A 22,909-nucleotide genomic window follows, 5' to 3' on the forward strand; every position below is an offset into this window, starting at 1 on the left:
GACCACATAACAGGTTTCAGCAGACTGAATCATGTGGCACATGCTATTGATCAGATGTTGTTGTGAAGTCTGAACGTCCTTATTAAATCTTCCTTTACCCTCTACACCCCAGTTCCTGTAACCCAAGAACCATCAGTTCAGTGAATGATTGCACCCTGGGGCCATACTGACACCTGGTCACAAGAAAACATAGATGAAGGATTTGAAGTTGAAGTCTGAGAGTTAGAAAGGAGAAGGTTACTCACAGATGTAGTAGTATTCGTGGCCTGGGCGAAACTCAAAGCCCAGAGAGAAGGGTGTGAAGAGCTGGAACTTCTCTGAGAACTTAAGGGGCCCGTTTGGACTCATTGGGCGGTTGCATTCCCAGCGCTTGAAGCCTTTCATGTGGTGGTTGCAGGTGGTGTAGCCGTCATAGTTGACCATAAAAAGGATGTAACGTTCCATGCGCTCCTGAGGAAGATGGTCCTCGTAGTGCGGACAGTAGATGTCCAGGTAGTCGTTGATGGCCACCTCCACTGTGTATTCACCATGCAAGAATCTGCAAAACAAACACAAACAACTTACTTGAGAGTCACAAAATTGCAAAAGATCTCACAATGACAGGCCGAAGACTGAGAATGTAACATCTTTTAACACAAAACTCTTTTATCAGACAAAAAAAGAAATTGCTAGTAGCTCCTGTCACTCATACTGAAGATATTTCCTGTGTTGTATGTGACAAGATGGGATTGGTCAAGGGGGATTTGGTGCTAAAGGCCGAACTGACTGGAATGACCAAGTGGAAGTGGATGAGCAGAGATTGACAGGGGTTCAGAGAGAGAAAGCCACTTCATTAAGAGTTTTCACATGGTCTGGCTTCAACCCAGCTCTTCTGAAATGAGTTTGCTGGCTGGGGCAATTTAGGCACAAATTGAGCACCTGCAGGAAGGTACGACTCAAGACACAGAAACAGCAGTCACTTGGCTAGAAACTGGGACTTCATATGCAGACAAACTACAGTGTGGATATACTGTGGACCTAAAAAGCATTTGGACGTTAAAGGGGTAGTTCACCCAAAAATCTAAATTCTGTCATTGTTTACTCATCCTCACATCAAATTACTCAGCCTTTCTACTGTGGACACAGAAATAACATGGTTTTGCTTGAAAAGTGAGGCTTTTTTTTATTTACAGATATTGACAATAAAAAATGTTCTACAAGTAAGGTATTTAATCCCCCCAAAAAAACTGTATTTTATTTTGATTGGATCTAGCCTTAACTAAATATACATCAGGTTTTCACCTTACAAGAAAACAAACACAGCAAAACAAACTCTGTGTGTGTCTGTGTGTGTGTGTGTGTGTGTGTGTGTGTGTGTGTGTGTGTGTGTGTGTGTGTGAGTTCTTCAGATCCTCTTGTTCTGTCCACAGTGTGAGGATTACATGAATAAGATCTAACGACTCCAGCCGAGAGACTCTAATGGTTTGTCACCAGTGCGGTTGACACACCTGCTCCATCCTCCATTCTCCACACCATCAAAGCAGTCCCCTTCACTATAGACACTACAGAACATAAGCCAGCAAACTCAAATTAAGTGTTCACACTTCGAGAAGCCATACCAAGGCGCTTCATCCAATTTAACAGAATATCAAAGTGAAACAAAGATGAGATGAAATCAGAAGAAATGCACTGGGTTAACAAAAGCCTACACAAAAAAGGTCTGTGCCAAAATCTAGTGAGCTGCCTCTCTGTCTACATCCCTACTGAAAAGCTCATAAATGACAGATTTGAAACATTCTAAATAGGCAGCAACTTATGATTTATAAAAATAAAAAAATAAAAAAATACAGTTGATTTAAGAAAAATGATGCTATATATATATATATATATATATATATATATATATATATATATATATATATATATATATATATAATATTTATATATAAGAGGGGTCTTGAATCAGCCAGAAGGGGTTGTATTCGCTATAACAACCGCCTCACTCTACATTATCCCGCTTATTACATGGCTACCTACCAAATAAATCAATAATTTTACACAAAATATTCATTTAAAAAGGAGTTTATTGATTTCTGTTCCGTCTCTACGGTTAGAATCCTGCGTCCATAGCAACACTCTGCTTTGCATGGCAACGGTGTGTTATACTTCGCAGCGGTCTGTTATCAAGAAATAACAGACCGCATTCTACATTTGAATTCAACCAAGCCATGTAATATATATATATATATATATATATATATATATGAGGAATAACCATCAAGTAAAAATAATAATAAACTCTCCTTACATTTTGAATACATATGAGAGTACACATCTTAATCATTATTTTCAAAAATGTTTTTACATTTATTTTGTAAGATAAAAAGTATTTTTAACAAATATCATGATTTATTAAAGTTTTTAGGAAGTCGCTCCACATGACATTTCACAAGCTGATCTAACCTTCCCTTGCCATAAAAAGGTCAAATTATTTGATGTTTCTGTATGTTAGTTGCACCACATTATACATTACAAATGTTTTCCAAATACTAGTATCAGTGAATCAGTTTTGTTCAAATATTTTTTTCTGATAAACAATAAAAGATTATGCTAACTACTTGCTTCTTTCTACTTACTTGTTGTTTTTTTTTCCAAAAATTTCATTCTTTTAATGAGGCTTTTTTCATCATCATACTGGATCAGAACAGTTGTAAAATTCTAACATTTTTCATCAAAATTAATTTGTTGCTTTTTGAATTTGGCCAAAAGAAGGAGCATTAAACTGCCTATCTTTTAGAAAAGTCTCTGCATTTGGAACGTCTATGAACCGGAGACAGGTTTGGAATGGAACTAAAGACCTTATAAAACCTCCTCCCCCAAAAAAGCAAATCACATGATACACAAAGAAAATTAAAAAAGCTTCACTTTGTCGACTGTGAGTGTAGTCTATATAAATCAGAACATCACATGGTCTTTTTTAGGGGAGAGAGGGCAGGGACAGGGCCAGGGGGTGAGGGGGCAGTAGGCAGGGGGTTTGGAGTGAGATTTGGCATAAAATGACAGCTAATCTAGGTCTGGAATTACTGTCAAAGGGCCAAGCCAGGCCAAACACCAGATGTAGCAGCACATGAAGCTCCTCCAGACATCTCCTTGCCTTATCTTAGTGGCCCAGAGAACAACCTCATTCACACTGCATGACTGAATGTATCCCTTTCTCCATTTCTTTCTGTCACTTTTTTTTTTGTCCATCAGCAATACTTTAAACCCCAGAGCTTATATAAACGGCAACATGGACTACATCACTGATGTTGTCCTAGTTCGCCTCGTAGGCAAAAAGCTCAATGAAATATAAAAAAAAATAATAATAATTAATAATAAATAAATAAACATGTTCTTCTTATAGCACCTCAGCACCTCGATATTTCTCTTCCTGGAAAGGAAAATGCTTCATTCTCTGCAGAGATGCGCAAACTCCATCTTATTTTCTTCTTGAGTGTTTTTGTGTCAGTTTGCCTCTAATCACAGCTTTCCAGTAAACGGTATCGAGAGCTCAGCAAAGAGTAATGGAAGCAGAACTTTGCCATAGGACCCTCCTGATGTTTACGGAGCCCTAAATTTAATCATCCTGCCAAAAAAAAAAAAAAAAAAAACATGTGTTAGCTGCCCTTTAATACAAAGTGCGTTATCATTACTACACATTTCGTGGGTCAGGCATATCTCTTTCAGATTTATATGGTGCATTATGCCTTAACAAATCGATATCAATGCCCCTTCCTCCCTTTCACTCCCAGATGTCATTAAATCTGGAGTCGTCGGCCAAATGATCCAACACACCGAGGCAACACGTCATTCCCTTTGATTCAAAAGTATCTTGTTATAAAAAATGACCTTACAGCCAGTGGCTTGTGGGTACAGGGTGGCGGAGGGAGGAGATGACAGATGGAAATATCAATAAGTGAGCCCAGAACGTTTAGAGAGAGCTAATGCATGCAGTTAGGTGAGCTCGCTTCATCCATCATACTGTATTCACCGGTCTATCTCCTCAGGTCCTCTGAGCACAGTCCTGATCAGACCTCCCTGAACTCCTCCTCCTCCGCTGCTACATCAACAGCTGATCTCATATCATCTCTAAATGAGCTGTATAGCCTCCCTTTCTCTGTGTGATATTTTCATCATGTCAATCCAGATAGAACCACAAAAAAGTTATAAAGTCTGATGCCAGAAAATAACCTTTTTTGGTTTTAGAAAGAACACTTTCTTTCTTTTTCTTGACATATTCTCATTTTAAGATTGAATGGAAAACAAAATTGGACCTTTGCTAAAGTTTTCTTCTCAGAACTTTCTCCTAAGAAAAATATCCTCAACATCACACATGTCTCTTCAGAAGATATCTCAATAATGTGGGCTGAAATTTGTCAAGATAACCTGTGTAATCAAAAGTCTGAATGTATGAACTCATGGAAACCAAATTATCTGAGCATTGCTATCTATTTATTAGGGTTTCAAGCATGAAGTGCTGAAACCCTATTGTGATTGTCTGGTTTGGAAAACCCAAACTTACGGTTTGTAAGTGCTAGATACTTGAAACTTGGCCAGGTGGTAGTACAAAAATCAAGGAGAGGTTGACAGTATTACCCAGATTAGCCAATAGGTGGTGCTACAGCAACCAAAAGTCAAGTCAAGTCAAGTCAACTTTATTTATAAAGCGCTTTTCACAATGCAGATTGTATCAAAGCAGCTTCACAGTATTAAATAAAATAGTACATCAGTGTTTGTTTCTAGTGTAAAACGTCCACGTTTGGTAATGCTGATCAATAGTATTGTTGATTGATTGATTAAATTAAGTATCTCCAACTGAGCAAGCCAAAGGCAACAGTGGCAAGGAACCGAAAAACTCCATCAGGTGACCTAATGGAGAAAAAAAAAAACCTTGGGAGAACCCAGGCTCAGTCGGGGGCCAGTTCTCCTCTGGCGTTTATGAACTAGAGACCGGATTTAACTGTAAGATTAAAAATATTATATAAATGCCTGGCTGAAGAGATGCGTCTTTAATCTAGTTTTAAACTGGGAGAGCGAGTCTGAGCAACGAACAGTATCAGGAAGGCTATTCCAGAGTTTTGGAGCTAAATGTGAAAATGATCTCCCTCCTTTGGATGATCTGGATATCCTAGGTATGACCAAAAGCCTCGAATTTAGTGATCTTAAAGAGCGCGATGGATTATAGGGCGATAGAAGATCCATTAAATAAACTGGAGCTAAGCCGTTTAGGGCTTTATAAGTCAGTAGCAATACCTTGTAATTAATACGGAACTTTATAGGTAACCAATGTAGTGATGATAGGATTTGTGTTATATGGTCAAATTTTCTTGATCTAGTAAGAACTCTAGCGGCGGCATTTTGGACTAACTGTAGCTTGTTTATTGAGGATGCAGGACAACCAGCTAATAAAGCATTACAGTAATCTAGTCTCGAGGTCATGAACGCATGAACTAACTTTTCTGCATCAGAAACAGATAGCATATTACGTAGCTTAGCAATGTTTCTAAGGTGGAAAAAGGCAGTTTTTGTAACATATGAAATATGATTTTCAAAAGACAGGTTGCAGTCAAGTATAACACCCAGGTCTTTTACTGTAGAGGATAAAGTAACAGGACATCCTACTATGTTAAAGTTGTATTGTGAGAGGTTTTGTGAGCGGTTTTTTTAACCGATAAGTATTACCTCTGTCTTGTCAGGATTTAATAAAAGAAAATTGCGCGTCATCCAATCTTTTATATCTTTAACACACTCTGTCAATTTGGATAATTTAGCGTTTTCATCCGGCCGTGATGAAATATATATTTGAGTGTCATCAGCATAACAATGGAAACTAATTCCATGTTTCCTTATAATATTTCCAAGTGGCATCATATATATTGAGAATAATAGAGGGCCTAACACAGATCCTTGTGGCACTCCATAGTTTACTGGAGTTATGATCGATTTTTCTCCATTTAAATAGACAAAATGGTATCGGTCAGATAGGTATGATCTGAACCAGCTTAATGCTTGTCCTTGAACACCAGTATAATTTTGTAGTCGATCTAAGAGTATTGTGTGATCTATAGTATCGAACGCAGCACTAAGATCAAGTAAAACTAGTATTGAGATACAGCCTTGGTCAGAAGCTAAGAGTAAATCATTTGTGATTTTAACGAGCGCAGTTTCAGTGCTATGATGCGGCCTGAATCCAGACTGAAACTTTTCATAGATGTCATTTTCTTGTAAGAAAGAGCCTAGTTGGGCAGACACCACTTTTTCTAGTATTTTAGACATAAAAGGAAGATTTGAAATTGGTCTATAATTTGCTAGGTTATTTGGGTCTAATTGTGGTTTCTTAATGAGTGGTTTTATAACTGCCAGTTTAAATGTTCTTGGAACATGACCTAAAGTTAAAGACGAGTTAATAATATTGAGGAGAGGCTCTTCCACTATAGGTAACACTTCTTTCAGTAGTTTAGTTGGTATGGGATCTAATAAACATGTTGTTGTTTTAGAGGAAGTGATAAGTTTATTTAACTCTATTTGTTCTACAGTTGTAAAGCACTGTAATTGTTCTTGCGGGGTGATAATCGAGGCTGAGTTATAAGGCGCGATTGAGGATTGAACGTTTACAATTGTGATTCTGATGTTTTCTATTTTCTCAGTGAAAAAATTCATGAAATCATTACTACTAAACTGTAACGGAATATTTTGTTCAGGTGACGCTTGTTTATTTGTTAGTCTAGCCACGGTGTTAAATAAAAACCTAGGATTGTTTTGGTTATTTTCTATTAGATTGCGGAGGTGCTCAGCCCTGGCTACTTTTAGGGCCTTTTTATAACGTGACGTACTGTCTTTCCAAGCGATTCTAAAAACCTCTAGATTAGTTTGTTTCCATTTACGCTCTAAATTACGGGTTTCTCTCTTTAGAACACGCGTAGTATTGTTGTACCATGGTGCTTTAATTTTCTCTCTGACCTTTTTTAGTCTAATAGGTGCAACAATATCCAGTGTTCCAGAGAGAATGGTGCTCATAGTGCTGGTTAGTTCCTCTAGTTCATCTGTTTGTTTGGGTTCACTGAGCATCTGAGACAGATCCGATAAGCAATTTGAAAAATTATCTATGGTGGATGGAAGGATTGTTCTGCCTAATCGATAACGCGGCGCAGCATGATATATTGCAGGAGTACGTAATATGCAAGTTACCATGTAATGGTCAGTGACATCATCACTTTGTGGAATGATATCTATATCGGTTGGATCGGTTCCATGTGATATAATTAAATCGAGTGTATGATTAAAACGATGAGTTGGTCCGGTAACGTTTTGCTTAACCCCAAAGGAGTTTAATAAATCTATAAACGCAGCCCCTAACGCATCATTTTGATTATCTACGTGTATGTTAAAATCTCCAACAATTAATGCTTTATCGACATTGACCAATAGGTCTGAGAGAAAATCTGCAAATTCTTTTAGAAAATCAGCGTAAGGCCCTGGCGGTCTGTATACGGTAGCCAAGGCTAAAGATAATAGGGATGTTTTTTTAGCATCTAAGAGCGTAACATTTAGTACAAGTACTTCAAATGAAATAAACTTATAACCCGTTTTCTGAGTAACACTAAGAAAATCTCTATAGATTGTTGCAACACCGCCGCCACGACCAATCAGACGGGGCTCATGTTTATAGGAGTATCCTGATGGAGTAGACTCATTTAGACCGAAATAATCATTTGGTTTAAGCCAGGTTTCAGTAAGGCAAAGTACATCGATGCTATTATCTGTGACTATTTCATTTACAATAACTGCCTTAGGTGTGAGTGATCTAATGTTTAAAAGACCTAGCTTTAGAAATTGTTTTTGTTTACTAATAGCAACATTTTCTGTTTTAATAACAATTAGATTTTTCCTAGATCCTGCAGTAGATTTATGATTTGAACGCACTAAACGAGGAATAGACACAATTTCTATGCAATGTTCTACACTAGTATTTATATCAGTTAATTTGGTGCAGCAGAGACTATGATTTGGGCTTTTGGTTACTAGTCAAAAGGTATTTAACATTTTGGAGATGTTATCCGACAGAAGATCCGCTCCGAATCTGCTTGGGTGTAAGCCATCAGCACGGAAAAGCCTAGGACGCTCCCAAAACAGATTCCAATTATTTACAAAGAGCAGTTTCTGCTCATTGCACCATGACGTTAACCATTCATTTAGCGCGAATAATCTACTAAACTTTTCATGTCCTAGACGGTACGTGGGAAGCGGTCCTGACACAATGATCGTTATATCAGGCGATGTGCTGCGTACCGTATCGATCAGATTCCTGAAGTCTTTCTTCAGAACTTCCGTCTGGCGCAGCCTGATGTCGTTCACTCCCGCGTGCAAGACCACAGTTCCGACGCGCTCGTTATCGTTCAGAATCTCGGGAACGTGAGCAGCGATTTCAGAAACACGAGCACCAGGAAAGCAGTGACTGTGCACCTTACTCTTACCTAATGTAGCGTGGACGTGCCGAACGATGGAATCGCCGATGATCACAGCATCGCGTTCGGTTTCGCGAAGAGGAGAGAAGCGGTTTTGTGTGGATAACTCGAAAACCGGGGGGGGTCGGAGAGGGTCTTGGTCTAGACCTGACTCGCGTCTTCCGCTGCGGAAATATCCAGGCTTCGTGGTGGCGTGTTGGAGCCGGAGTGAACGAGACCATGGCTGATCGTGACCTCGGCGCTCGGGACCGATGCTGAGTAACGCACGGAGTAGACGAGGTCGGAATCAGCGGGTTAGTAACGGTAATCTCTGATTTGTGTGCATCGGCGCGTGATGTTTCAAGAGCTAACCGCCGGTCTATCAGTTCGGCTTGTCTCACTAAAAGGTTGTGGATCTGTTTCTCAACAGCTTCCAGCTCAGACTGCACCGCGTGCAGCTCAAATGTGTCTTCACCTGCACCAAAAGGTAGACTACTTACATCTGATATATTCGCCATTTTAACAGATGGACAGTAAGTTAGCAACTACGCTACCAGTGATGCTAACAATATTAATACTAATTTATGACTGAAGTCTTAGATATAATCCATCTTTTTAGTGGTACGGGTGTAGAGTAGACGCACGATAGGCGAAAAATGTTTGTAAGTGAGTGTTGAGAAGACGCGTTCAGCCGTGATCCACGGACGTAACCTATAAGAGTATCCAGCGTTGGATCACTAACAGGCTTGAGACGCGTCTGCTCAACAGTCCGCGTTGTAACTATGAGGTTTGAGCAGTAGTGCTTCTCAGTGAGGAAAAGTAGAAAATGTTTGTTATAAGTAAGTTTAAAGAGTAAAATCAAGAATTATAAATCAAATCGATGGATCTCCAAAGACAACAACGCGTTCAGACGCGACGCATGCGCATTCGACAACAGGCAACAATAGCTCAAGTTACATGATACTTGTTAGTCAAAAGTGCAAAACTGCTCATAACTCCTAGACCATATGTCGTAGACAAGAGTCTTACCGTATTTTCCGCACTATAAGGCGCACTTAAAAGCCTTTAATTTTTTCAAAAAACGACAGTGCGCCTTATAATCCGGAGCGCCTTATATATGGATAAAACAACCGCTGACTTAAACCTTGTTTATACTTTCGCCTGACAACGGAGCGCGAGCCTCCGCTGACTGCGCGCGCAACTCCCCATGCAGACGAGGCATTTATACTTGACGCAACTGTTTTGTTTTAGACTGAACACCAGACCATACAACTGATTTAGACGCGCAAACTGGGTGCCGGTGTGATGAGATATACTACTAATATCCGTCTGCTCGGGCAGATAATGCTCAAAGTCATGCATCTTCGGATGCATCCGGAGATGCATGACTTTGAGCCGAATCTGCCCGAGCAGACGGATATTAGTTTTTTTATTACCTTCGCGCTCATGCGGACGCATCGAGTATAAACAAGGTTTTACAGCTCAGCAACTTGTTTTTTAGGCTTGAAAAGGTTGGTGACCACTGCATAACGCAAACCCAGTCAAACGTTTGACTGCAGTATCTTCTATTCTATGCGCCTTATAATCCGGTGCGCCCTATATATGAAAAAAGTTCTAAAATAGGCCATTCATTGAAGGTGCGCCTTATAATCCGGTGCGCCTTATAGTGCGGAAAATACGGTATATCATTGGAATCCAGACCTCATGACAAACACAACGTATATCTCAGATTTCATTTCTGGTATGCAAAATTTTGAATTTTGTCAAAAAACTACTTTTGCGAACCAGTCCTAGGTTTTTTGCCCGATCAGAACCAGACCAGTGCAGAAATGTTCTCTGGACTCTGAATATCAATAATAATCAAAAGAAAAGTTGAAATTTCGATTCTCGGTTGCTAAGGGGCGCCAGAACGTGCGTTGTGGGAGGAGCCTATATTACTAAAATGGCTATAACTTGAGAAGTAAATGAGATATCTTCACCAAACTCGATACACATATGTATGAGTTCAATTTGAGGTCACAGTAAAAATCACAATGATTGAACACTAAGTGGCGCTATAACATATAAAGGGCCATGACCACTTGACCGTTAGTCCGATTGACTTGAAAATTGGTATGCAGTGTCTTGGTCCAAGGTGCCATGTGTGTCTATGAGGACATTGGTGTATGTCGAAAAACATGGCCGCCATCGGCCAATGAAGTTTGAGCACCTATTAGACAAGGTTAACAGAGGCCGATCGGAACGAAACTTACATAAACGATGGGCATGTTTGACTCATGGCCCTAGAGGTCTGTAAGAATTTTGAAAGAAATCGGCCACTAGTTGGCACTAACGAGTTTTACGGCTCTGTAATCACGTGGTGTTACACACATCAACACAATATGCATATCATTTGATAGATCTCCTCATACTGAACAACTTTGCCTCAAGAATCACTGCTGTCAATCAAACCGTTCATTAAATATTCGCGAATATGTTAAAAACCTACTTTTGCGAACTAGTCCTAGGTTTTTCGCCCGATCGGAAAAAACAAACCAGTCTAGGGCAATTCTCTGGACTCTCTAGATCAATAATTATCAAAAAATTTGAACTTTGCCATTTGGGGTGCTATAACAGCGTCATTTAGAAAATGGGTGAGGCAAAATACACTCAAAAGCCTATAAATCCTAAACGCAAAAAAAAAATTCCTATGGTAAATTGCCTGTGTTGGCTGTAAATGGTCTTTTCCATCTATTATGTCAGTGGTTACTTGCTTGCTAAATAAAACTTAACGTCTTTTTACGCATATGTCCTTAAAGGCCTTAAACGCTTGAACCCAGATAAATGCTGCTTGCAGCTTTAATATTATAACTACAATTGTCTCATTAGATTCTGCAATGCAATGCAATGTTCCTCGGGTTCTCCTGAAAAAAACACAGGAACAGATCTGAACATATAATGTAACATCTACATTTTTAAACTCTAATAAAGGCCAACTCAACACAATACAGCAAATAATAGAAGTAGGGTTCTTTGCAGAAATTAAGGTGAAGCAAAAAACTAACAAATCATATTTATTTTAAGGCTGATAAACTTTTCTTCATGAATTTTGTTTCAGATTTAATTTAATTCTAAAATATGCAATCAGCGAGGCTGTAAGATATTACATCCTAGAAAGTGCAAAACCTGTACTAAGTTTCTTGCTCTTCCTATTTGGAGAAAATGTACAGTATGTGTGCAGAAATCCAACTCTGGATTTTGGGGCTCTTTGGGCTTTAGTTCATTCTTCAGCCTCTATCATTTCAACAGGACATCAATTAATCAGACCAAACTACTCTCGTTTGGCATGTTTAGAAGGAGGGTGACTCTCTGGGTGAACTTTCCTGGCGGTTGCGGTTAAAGAAGGGGTTTGAAGTGCTGTGTTTTTTACGTCAGTGTCTGGCTGCCAGAGAGCCTCAGATCCAGATTTCAGAACTTCCTTTAGTAAATGTTAGCCTGTAGAAGAGCCTGTTTTCCAGGCCCATAGTAGGAAGCATCTTTAATGGAAGAGGTTAAAACCAAGAAAGCAGATCAGATAAGACAGAATTCATGATTTATCATGATATTTAGACCCTCCTGGTTGGTACAAACAGAGCCGCTTTGACTATTTGAGCCTTTAGTATATGTCTCTCAAGCAATGTTGCGAATTTCAGAAATGGGTTAATGAAGTGGAAAAGTGGTTTTGAGTATTTTATAAATAAAACATCTATGGATTATATTTCTACAACCACCGAAGGTTGAGGTCGGGCGGGGGTCAACCTCTGTACAACTGGATAAAGACAGTCTAGCTGTCTGCAAGGAGAGAGAAATGAAACAACTCTGTTCGTCTTTAGAAAGCCATAGACACTGAGCAAGTCATTAATTATATTTTGCACCACAACCTGCCACAGAGCAGATGCTAAAATTTGCCAAGTTCTGTCAGGTCAAACAAAAATGATGAGTTTGTGAAGGTCTTCTGGAGTTTGGCTCTCATTTAGAAGTTCTTGTTGGTTTTGTCTGTCCTGAAGTTGAGTTGCTGCCGAAGCAAATATGTGTGTTTATTTAGCAATTAACCAATGACCAGGCCATAATAGTTTAGGGCAAATAAAGCCAGCTAATAACCTGGCACAAGCCTCACACACTTCGGGGTAATTCTTCTTCAAATGCATCACTACCTCCAGCGTGCAGCAGGGCTATATGCTGGACCTGCATGAGTTTTATGCCAGTGTTTGTCTGCCCTCCCCCTCAGTTCAGCATAGAGTTTAGCATGAGTGTGTGTTTGTGTGCATGTGCGCGAGAATGGCCCTTTGTGCCGACGGCTCTGGGTCTGGAACCCATTTCCACATGCTCAGCTTGGGCTTGGTCTGTGGACTACCTCTCCCCATGTGGAACATGTTTATTGTTCTTTGTGTCAGGCAGATGCCGAGACCTCCGTGGCCCCCTCTTCCCTCCACATCTCCCCGCAATCTCTCCTGTTATTCCAACTCTGCTTGAGCAATATTTCTATCACAGCATTTATGCAAACGTTATCCCAGCTGACATTCAGCCAGGGCTAAAAAACGTTGTCATGGGAGGGGGTTGGTTGAGAAAAATGAAACAAACAAAAAAGAAAAAGAATAGGAAAAAGGCCTCGGAGGACAAAACACCTGTGCATCATGTGAGATAAAAAGTAATAGTTGTTTTGTGCTCCTTTTTAAACCCTTCTTTAACACAAAGTTATACGTTCAGATGTGTAGGTCTGTGTGTGTGTGTGTGTGTGTGTGTGTGTGTGTGTGTGTGTGTGTGTGTGTGTGTGTGTGTGTGTGTGTGTGTGTGTGTGTAATTATCCAGGTGCTGTGTGTTTTCTTGGAAGGTCCATGTCTACATCCACCTTCTCTTCACATGGCATCCTCATTTACTCTGGGCCATCATTAGATAAAAGTCCCCCGTCCTTGCGGGGACACTTGGTTAATTACATTTTTATGCCTCAGCCAGCTTTGTGAGACCTTTTAGTCACTGAAAGACAGTGGGTGAAAATAGAAGGGACCAGTGCAGCCCGGCAAAAGAAAGATCTGCAAACAAATCTGTGTTCTATCATCAAAGCAGAACAACAGCCAAAGCAGCTGCGCTGGGATGCTCTCTGTCATTGTACTGTAGCTTTAATGGGCTGCTAATGGAGAATGTTTACACACACAGTGGCTTCACAACCTCAGTTCAGCTACTCTGCAAGTTTACATCCTTGTATGTAAGAACTGCTTATCCATATATATAAAAAAAAAAAAAAAAAAAGAAAAAAAGTTTGCTGTTTGCCTTTAATCAACCAGAAGAGTATAGAAGTAACAGGAAAAGGATCAGGAAATGGCCTGAGATGGATTCAGATCCAGGTCACCTGTGCACGTGTTGCATGAACAGTGCCATGCCTACATATTTTTAGCCTTTTAAGTTCAAACTGGAGTCAGACAAAGATGGAGAGACTCAAGAAGAAGTGACAACCTGTAGACAACATTTCTGAATGGTTAGTTGATGAATGTATGTAGCTTATGTGTAGATATCTTCTAGTCATTGATTAGCATATTATGTCATGATCTATAAATCGCGTTCCCGGGGACAGGGTTTATGTAAATTTTAGGGTTTGTGATGTCACTTACCTGGGAGGAATGTTGTGTAGTCCCTACCAGCCATTTGTTGTAGTTCTTAAAAAGCAATTTCTTTAAAATAAAATATCTCCCTTTGCTTTGAATTTTTAGTGAAAATTAGGGTTGCATTGATATTAAAAATGATGTCTGATACTTATTTTTTAATTATAACTGATAAATATTACAATTCTGTACTTTTCTAAATAAATTAAATATAATACAGTAAACCCACATGTAAATATAGGCATCATCTAAAATTGGATGATACCAATAAATAAATACAGCTGCAAGCAGCACTTATCGGGACCAAGTGCAAAGAAGTCAATAAGACATGCCAACATGGCTGGGAGTGTCAGACCAACTGCAACAATGAGAAATTAAAGACATTTAAATATGATTTTAGGCTTAAAAAATGGCTGAAAAATCATATATACAGTAACTAAAAATATGATTTAATGGATTATCAAGACACATACCGAGTTTTGTAACAATACACCAATGCATTCGCAAAGTGTTGCATTTAATATCATGATATTATATTGTAATTAATGGCAATGTCCTTGGCGCAGTTCCACCACTTTTTTTGTGTGTTCTCAAAGTGAGCCCATACATGTGTGTCAAATTTGGTGAAAATATCTAATTTTGTTTTGGAGTTATAGACATCTATATATATGACAGCATAAAAAATGACTCATGGGCGACTTTGATTGGATTTTTTTGCCACTTACTACGAAAATATTGACATTTGGGCATTAGCTTTTAGCCAACGACCTATGTTTCCCAACTTCCTACGGTGGTTTCGTCTCGATTCGGTCTAACGGTTTTGAAGATATTGGCAAATGTTTTTTAAGCGCTAATTTACAACATTGCGCTAACCATAAGGCAAAACCTAGAATGTTTGGTATCGTTAGACTCGGCAAGGATTCAGGAACCTAAGGAGATGACTTCTGTGAAAATAAGTCAACCAAATCCATAAGCTTAACTTTTACAAGTTATAAGCATGTAAATAATTTTTGTGGTCCGAAACTTCTCAGACTCTTTCAGAGCATCGTGCCGATGATCCATACCAAGTTTTGTAACGATACATTCATGCGTTCATAAAATACAGCATTATAGAACAACATTAAAAATGGCCGATGCCCAAAATGGCCGATATGGAAAAATTGGATATCAGTCGACTCGGCATGGCGCTCTGAATCTAGCAAGACCACTTTTATGATTTTTGGACAAACCGTTCAGAAGTTATAACCAAAAATAGCAATTTTTCGTATCTCCGGACCAGTAGGTGGTGCTGCACTGAAACGCAGCATGTAGCCTCAAGTCATGCTTGTGATTACATGTACTAAGTTTGGTCTGAATACGAAAAAGCATTGTGGAGATACAGCCTTATGTCTGTTTTTGCAAGCGATACGTAAAATTTGTTTGCGCGGTATTCAAGAACGGTTTGACAAATCAATTTGAATTCCATAACTTTTTCTCGGCATGGTCTGAAGATAATCTGGTTAAATTTTTGTGAAAATCGGATCAACCATCTAGGACGAGTTCGAAAAAGTAGGTTTTTAAAAAAAATCTATATGTCGGAAAGATTTACATGACAGAAAATGACGTCTCATAATGCAATTGAATCGTCTTGAGCCAAGGAATCAGTGGGGAAAAGAATTTTGTTTATAACCCTTATGGTTCAAAAATTATTAGCATAAACATGAGTGAAACTTTGGACAGTTGGTGGCACTAGACGGATTGAGTTAGAGACTCCAAATTTGCTATGGTGACTGTTCAGACTGTCCTCTATCGGTGTGCAAAATTTCATAACTTTCCCACAAGCACTTCTATGGGCTGCCATAGACTTCCATACGGACGAAGAAGAAGAAGAAACGGAAGAAGAAGAACGCCAACGATTTCAATAGGTGCCTATGCACTTTCAGTGCTTGGCCCCTAATAACAATAAATATTCTAATTCTGGCCAATAATTAATACATTGTCAAAAATATATTGCTTCAAAAAAAAAAAAAAAATGTTTACAGAAAATGTACAATATAACATATTTATTATGCATTTTACATCATAACTTTTCTGTGTTATTCATTTTTCAAAACCTAAAACTTTACAGGTTTATATCATATTTTAAATCCAAGGTTGTCAACGTGGTCTCAGAAACTTGTACGCCAATGTATTTATATATATTTTTCCCCTTTCAAATGAACTTTTCTCAAACTTTATGATAAATACTGTTATTAGGAGTTGAGGATGTCTGGCATTTATTTTAAATTTGCACGTTTGGATCTCATCGTCACTACAAGCTCTGACGGCGAGTGTAATGAGGCTTCTGGGATTTAATGACTCAGCTAAGAAACTTCCTCATACCTGCAGATTCCTGTTGAGAAGACACTCTGCATCCCGTCTTTATCCCTCACCGCCCCCCAAAACACACACTGCCTAAAACAATGCACACCGGTCGTTCCACTTTCGACAACACACAACCCTTAAAACACCACAAACCACCCACGACACTCACAGACTTCCTACAACACACATACTCTCACCCAAAATACATATTCTTCTGAGTGAAGAAACTATTTATTTCCTCCCAAATCCAACAAAAAACAACAATCTATCTGCAGGGTTGTGGAAGCAGGAAAAAAGCACACATTTGTAGGCCTGTGTGTGAGAGAGAGAAACAGCAGTAGTTTGTGGGTGGTAATGGCAGACGAGAGAGATTAAAAGGGATTTTTCTGGCACACACACCTTGAAAACAAGGTTTACCTGAAGCAAAAACACACATACACCTTCATCACACAATACACACACACAAAAAAAAAAAAAAAAAAAAAAGGTCTAGGATTTACTTTGAAACAATTTTCACTCGGAAATTGCTACATTTCACAAATAATTAGAAAAAGCAATTGTCACATTTAATTAAACATGCCATTTTGAAGTAGAGCGATTTAGAAATTAAAAAAAAAAACATACAGTGTACCTGCACACGTCTAACTTTCTAAGTTTATTATAATTACCAGCACAATCCCTAAGAGATAATATTTATTTATATCAAAGGTTATACACACACACACACACACACACACACACACATATATATATATATATATATATATATACACACACACACACATATTTATTATAAAATAAGTAATAAAATAATGTATATATAAAACCATTAACATATTTACTTATTTTATAAACTATATTAATATAAGACAAAATATTAGCTCAAATTCAAGCCGCTTGTTTTCATTCTGACACCTTCATAAATAATTTCATTTCATTTAATTTTACAAATAAAAAAGGTGAAACATGGAAAACATACAGATATGTTAAGTGCAGGCCCTTTTTACCTCAGCCATATGTAATAACTTTCAGGTTAAATACAATGTGTGCGTCATGGCGCAGTACCAGATTACTGATTAAAGGGAATGAAATACATTCTCTTTGCATGTTACGTCCTCTAGAGGGCTGCTGGGATCTGCGCTGTCTGATTGTGAGTGCTTTTCTCCATAGTGTGATAACATGCTGTTTTCTCATCATGGGGTGAGTAAACACCTCTCTTAGAAAATACACCATCGCAAACAAACAAACAAGAGCGCAGTGAGATACTCGCTTGTGCGTTCTGACGCATGTACACATGTACTAAACACACATGCATATGCAGGAAACCCTGTATACGTCACACACACTCACACGCACACACACACACACACACACACACACACACACACACACACACACACACACTCACACACACACACACACACACACACACACACACACACACACACACACACACACACACACACACACACACACACACACACACACACACAGGTTACCCATCACAGAAAACTTCCTGGATTTTTACATTTTTTTAAAAAACATCAACACACACACTATAATACCCTCTTCTTAATTGTCACTCCCATAACAAACACACACACACACACACACACACACAAAAGAGTTTGAGAAGGTTTCTACCTCTCGGCATAAAAAAGTACTGGGTTTGTCAGAGGGCATCAAACAGAAAATAATGGTAATGCCATGTACTCTAAAGCTAAGTGTATCACCCGTCCCACTCTCCCCGACCTGCCCTCTTTGTCTTTTTTAACACCATTAGCAAAGTGCAGTGTAATAACGTTATAAGCCCGCCCTGGCCCGCAGGAGAAGGATTGGGTGACGGACTCTCATCCACTCGCCGCTCTCATCTTGCCCGGCTTCTTTTAAAAGGGATTGATGCATTCTTTTCTTTCTTGCCATTTACATTAAAACATCTTGCACTGAATCCTTTCCCCTAAAAGTAATAACCACTGTTCTCCATGCTTTTCTTGAGGACAGAAAGTTTTTAAAAAGATCCTCAACATGATGTGCTAACCCAAAAATGTAGTTTTTGTTAATGTAACCCTAACTAGTTTAGTTAAAAAAAGAGTCATTGTGTGTAATCTGCAGCTTCTTTGGTCAGAACATCTGCTTTTAGCAAACAAATGAAAATTAGACAAAACAGCAGGAAACATGATAAACCAAACAATGTGTTTTTGTATGTGTGTTCACACGAGAATCATCCCAAAACATCTTATAAAAAACATAGGGTTCTTGTATTTATTCTATGAAAGCCATAAGCAATTAGCAGTTTTGCTAACTTCTGCTATTTTGTAAACTTAAACCCAAAAATAATCTTTCTCCATTCAACTTGATCTGTGCATTTTGACAAAATATTATAGGGTGAATTCGGATAAAGTGGACCATCAGGTAAAGTGAGCTGTTTAACCTTGACTGTGCTCAATGGGTTTACACTTTCAGTGCATAACATTGGTCTTTAGGGACACTATTTCTTTGAATGATAAAATAGTTTGGGCTTATGCAATTGACAATTTGGGAGCATGTCATAGTTACGTCACTGCAGTTGCGTGTGCATTATTGTGGCAGAAAAACAGGTGAGATCCACGGAATAAGGAAAAATATGCCTTCTTGTGCCTTTGGATGTCAGAATCGGAATTGCAAAAAATGGTCTTTTCTTTTGTTTATATGCTGGGTTTTTCCACAAGGTATACAAAGATGTCCAACCACGGAAATTTTGGCCATTTAGTTGGATACCTGACCCATAGCCTATATGAGTATGAGTATGGGACAGGAAACTTCAACCCATTGCAGTTAGCTAAATTGTGTTAGACAACTAAAACCATTAAAATAATAGAATGATGTGATCCATGTTGTAAATATTTTTGCAGATCTCCTCTGACTGCTATTGCAGAACTGTCACTTTCTGCCACAGATAGGCTCTGCCTACAAAATACTTCATTGCTGTTTACAAATGGTCTATGACACTGGTGGGTGTGGCCTCACCTCCAAAGAGGACTCCCTCATGATGAAAGTTACAACTTATAAAGCTGATCACCAAATGTAAAAAGAAAATATTATTGTGACAGTTCCTGTTTGTTTGTTACATTTAACATGAAATAAAAGTTTTTTTTTAATTTTTTTTATATTTGTTAGTTTTCTTGTAAGGTGTTTCAATACTGGTGGCCTACTTGCAAAAAAAAAAGTAAAGGGCAAGTGGGATTCAGGTAAAGTGGGCCACCTTAAACCTTTGGTAATTATAATCAAATTAATTAAATACATTGAGATTCACTGGTTATTTTATATGTATAATTTACTTTTTTTTATAAAACAGCTAGAGTATGCAGTCAGGAAATTTAGGTCAGAGGTGGAAGAAAGGAAAGAAATAGCAGAAAGGTAGGTGAGGCATTAAGCTGAATCTGTAAAGTGAAGAAGGGACTAGAGAAGCAATCATAATTAAAGTTCATTTATCGTGTTTAGAAATAAACGGACAGAAATTTTGTAACAATATGGGTACATTTTAAATGTTCCTCTTATTCAGTTTTTTTTTTAGTTCATTTTCATCATTATTCTTATTTATTAATATTCTTATATTCAGATTTCATCATATTTAATGATAACAACATGTTCTATCAGTTGTTTTGAATTTTACTGTTTTTTTAAATGTTTTTTGGTTTGCTCAATACAGCATGTTGTTCAATGTGTTTGTTTTGTCTTAAAAACGTGTTTTAATTATACATTATGAAGATTGTTAATTTGATTGATTGATTAATTTAGCTTGACATAAATTGAAAAAAATTGCATTATATGTAATTTTACTGTAAATACTGTCCAAATGCAACACTGAACAGGCAGAGGTGAAGGAACAGTGCTGAAATGGTCTTTCGTTACATTTGAATTCCCCACTGTAAATCTGTCTCATGCATACTATGGCGCAATGATTGGATTGAATGAGCTTTTTGTCATGAATAAATGCAGAGAAGCCTCAGAACCGGATGACGTAGAATTGTGTTCTCCAGACCTGGCAGCCAATCACACACTCCTGATGCATGCTTCTACCTCAGATTACGTGACGTTGCTTCAACCCGGAAAAAACGAAATTGCTCTGAAAAACGCTAAAAATAACCCATTTCCACTTATTGGTCAAATGTATGAGTGCTTTTCGTGTTTTCTTAATTCCCCATGTTGCTTATTTATTGTACTATTCGATTGTATTATTATGGTGGTCATCAGAATAGTTTAAGGTAAAAACAGATTTTGATAGTATATAGTATGTAGATTAGTATACAGACATATCACCTAATGTAAGTTATAAGTTGCTAAATATACGTACAGGCAACAATGCACCATACCATAATCACTGTATTTTATTACCACAGCTGCCAGGTTTTTTTATTTTTTACAGTCAATTTAACAGGATAGTTTATCAGTGTTTTTTCCTTTTCCAACTCTAATTTGAATCAGCACATTGGAAAGCTAATGGACAAGCAAACCCCGGCATGCGGGCACAGTGAGCTGGGAGGTGAAGAGAAATCCATCCAAACATTCAGGCAACATTCTTTCATAGCAATTACAGAGGTATAATTTCTTAGATAACCATCAGAACTTGCAGAGTCATCAAGACCTGTGTGTTTTTATCCCCACTTTAACCTACACAGGTAATGTGGGCCACACCCCCAAAAAACCCAACGGTCGAGCATGTTTGGGAGTGCGCACGATGGGTCGGCTCAGGTGGAGGTCTGCCAGCTCCGCCCGCAACCTGAGCCTTGTAATGACAAGGGCCGAGACAAAGCAGGCAGTGTAGTCACCATCCAGCTCCCAGGCAAGTCTCCCAGATGTGAGATAAAAGATACAAGCACAGAGACAAAGTTATCTCCAGCCTGCATCGGCCAGTGGGGAAACGGGAAACCTGAGCCTATTGAGGCGACTGGATCAGTGTGTCTGAAACGCCCACAGGAGTAGAAGACGGTGGCAGTGCGGTGCAGCCCCCTGGGTGGAGAGGGCCAAAACACAAGTAACCCAAGCCCAGACTACCGCACATTTCCCAGGATCCCCATCCTCCACACCCCCAACCGCCATCCCAACAGGGTCTGCTTAGGTTTTCTTTTCCAAACACTATTCTACATGAAGATGACAGACAAGACTTGGCTAGGAGATACGTCTGTTGTCACCAGACTCGTCCACTTCTTCTTGCCCTTTCATGTAGTAGTCATGCATTAGCTGTGTTTTTCTTTGTGAAAGGTGACAGAGTGAGAATGGATCCCCGTGGAGTCCCCTCGGTTTCTGTTTGCGGTCAGATCACAGGGCACAACCTTTTTATGAAAAGTAATGAACTAAGATCAGAGGTTTATGATGTCAAGCAAAAATGGCGAGCCGTAAAATGCATGGAAAGGATATGTAAACTATGTAAAAAAAAAAAAAAAACATCCTTATGCTTCTATCTGAGCCCGAGAAAATATGGCCCTCTCTTTAAAGGACTATTTTATATTTCTTACAGAGCACTGAGGCGGCCAGCGCTGATGAAAAGGGCGAGTGCTTAGCCGACAAAGGGTAATGCATTTTTCATGACCTTGTACATGACATGTCTACATTTACATTTATGTTCTTAGCAGATGCTTATGCAACTGGCTTACAATAAATTGCACAAATCATGTTAATGGCTATTCCTGGCATAGGATGAGAATGCCTGCTGCATGCTAGGCTATGCCTTACAGCAAATACGAAACATAATACAACGTAATAATTTCAAATTACCATGATTACAAATAAATTCAGATTATTGCTAAAATAATACATGTCCAGTGTATTTTACACATGGGTCAATGACATTTAACTCTCCACAATAAAATAGATAAATAAATTGTGCCAAGTTCTTAGAAATGTGCTCTTTGTATTCATCTTGGTTTAAAAAAAAAAAAAAAAAAAAAAAACAACCTTTTAATCCTTTTTTTTTTAAGAAAGACTGAAATTCAAGAAAGACTAAAAATGTCAAAATTTTAACCAAGTAAAAAGTACTTCAATATTTACCAAATTATATTTTGCACCTAGAATATGTGTACATCAAAGCTTTTAAATTAATTTTTCATGGTAAATGTATTTATTACAAATATTATGAATTAACAATTCAGAGATGTCACACCACACAAACTAACCTTGCCTTTTCATAAAAATGTAAAATTATATTTTAAGAAACTGTATTAACCTTGACACAAGTCATGAAGGTATACTTTCTTTGATACTGTATAACTTCCTGTTTTTTCCCTCCATATTTCTGCATGTTGGTTGTCCATTTTGTGGAAAAAAATATTTGTAATTAGGCTTTTTTCTTCATTTTGATAATATGCTCTTCAAAAAAAAAAAAAAAATACTTAAAATTTAAAAATCATGCTCATCATAGAGGATGTATATTAGAAATACATTTTGATGTATTTTTGAATACTTAAATAGACAGGACAAAAAAAATTGAGTCATGTCATTGACCCTAATGCT

At 38.3% G+C, this 22,909-nt stretch overlaps 1 protein-coding gene across 2 annotated transcripts in view; it reads right to left on the reverse strand.

The window, feature by feature from the left end:
- Window positions 1-22,909, reverse strand: part of efna2b (ephrin-A2b) — a 201,288-nt gene that overhangs the window by 28,855 nt on the left and 149,524 nt on the right. For both annotated transcript variants that reach the window (XM_079857533.1, XM_079857532.1), the window contains one exon: window positions 246-538. In XM_079857533.1, the coding sequence (XP_079713659.1) occupies window positions 246-538 (293 nt within the window). The remainder of the gene's footprint in view (window positions 1-245; window positions 539-22,909) is intronic.

This window comes from Squalius cephalus, assembly GCF_949319135.1.
Source record: "Squalius cephalus genome assembly, chromosome: 22".
NCBI classification, from domain to species: domain Eukaryota; kingdom Metazoa; phylum Chordata; class Actinopteri; order Cypriniformes; family Leuciscidae; genus Squalius; species Squalius cephalus.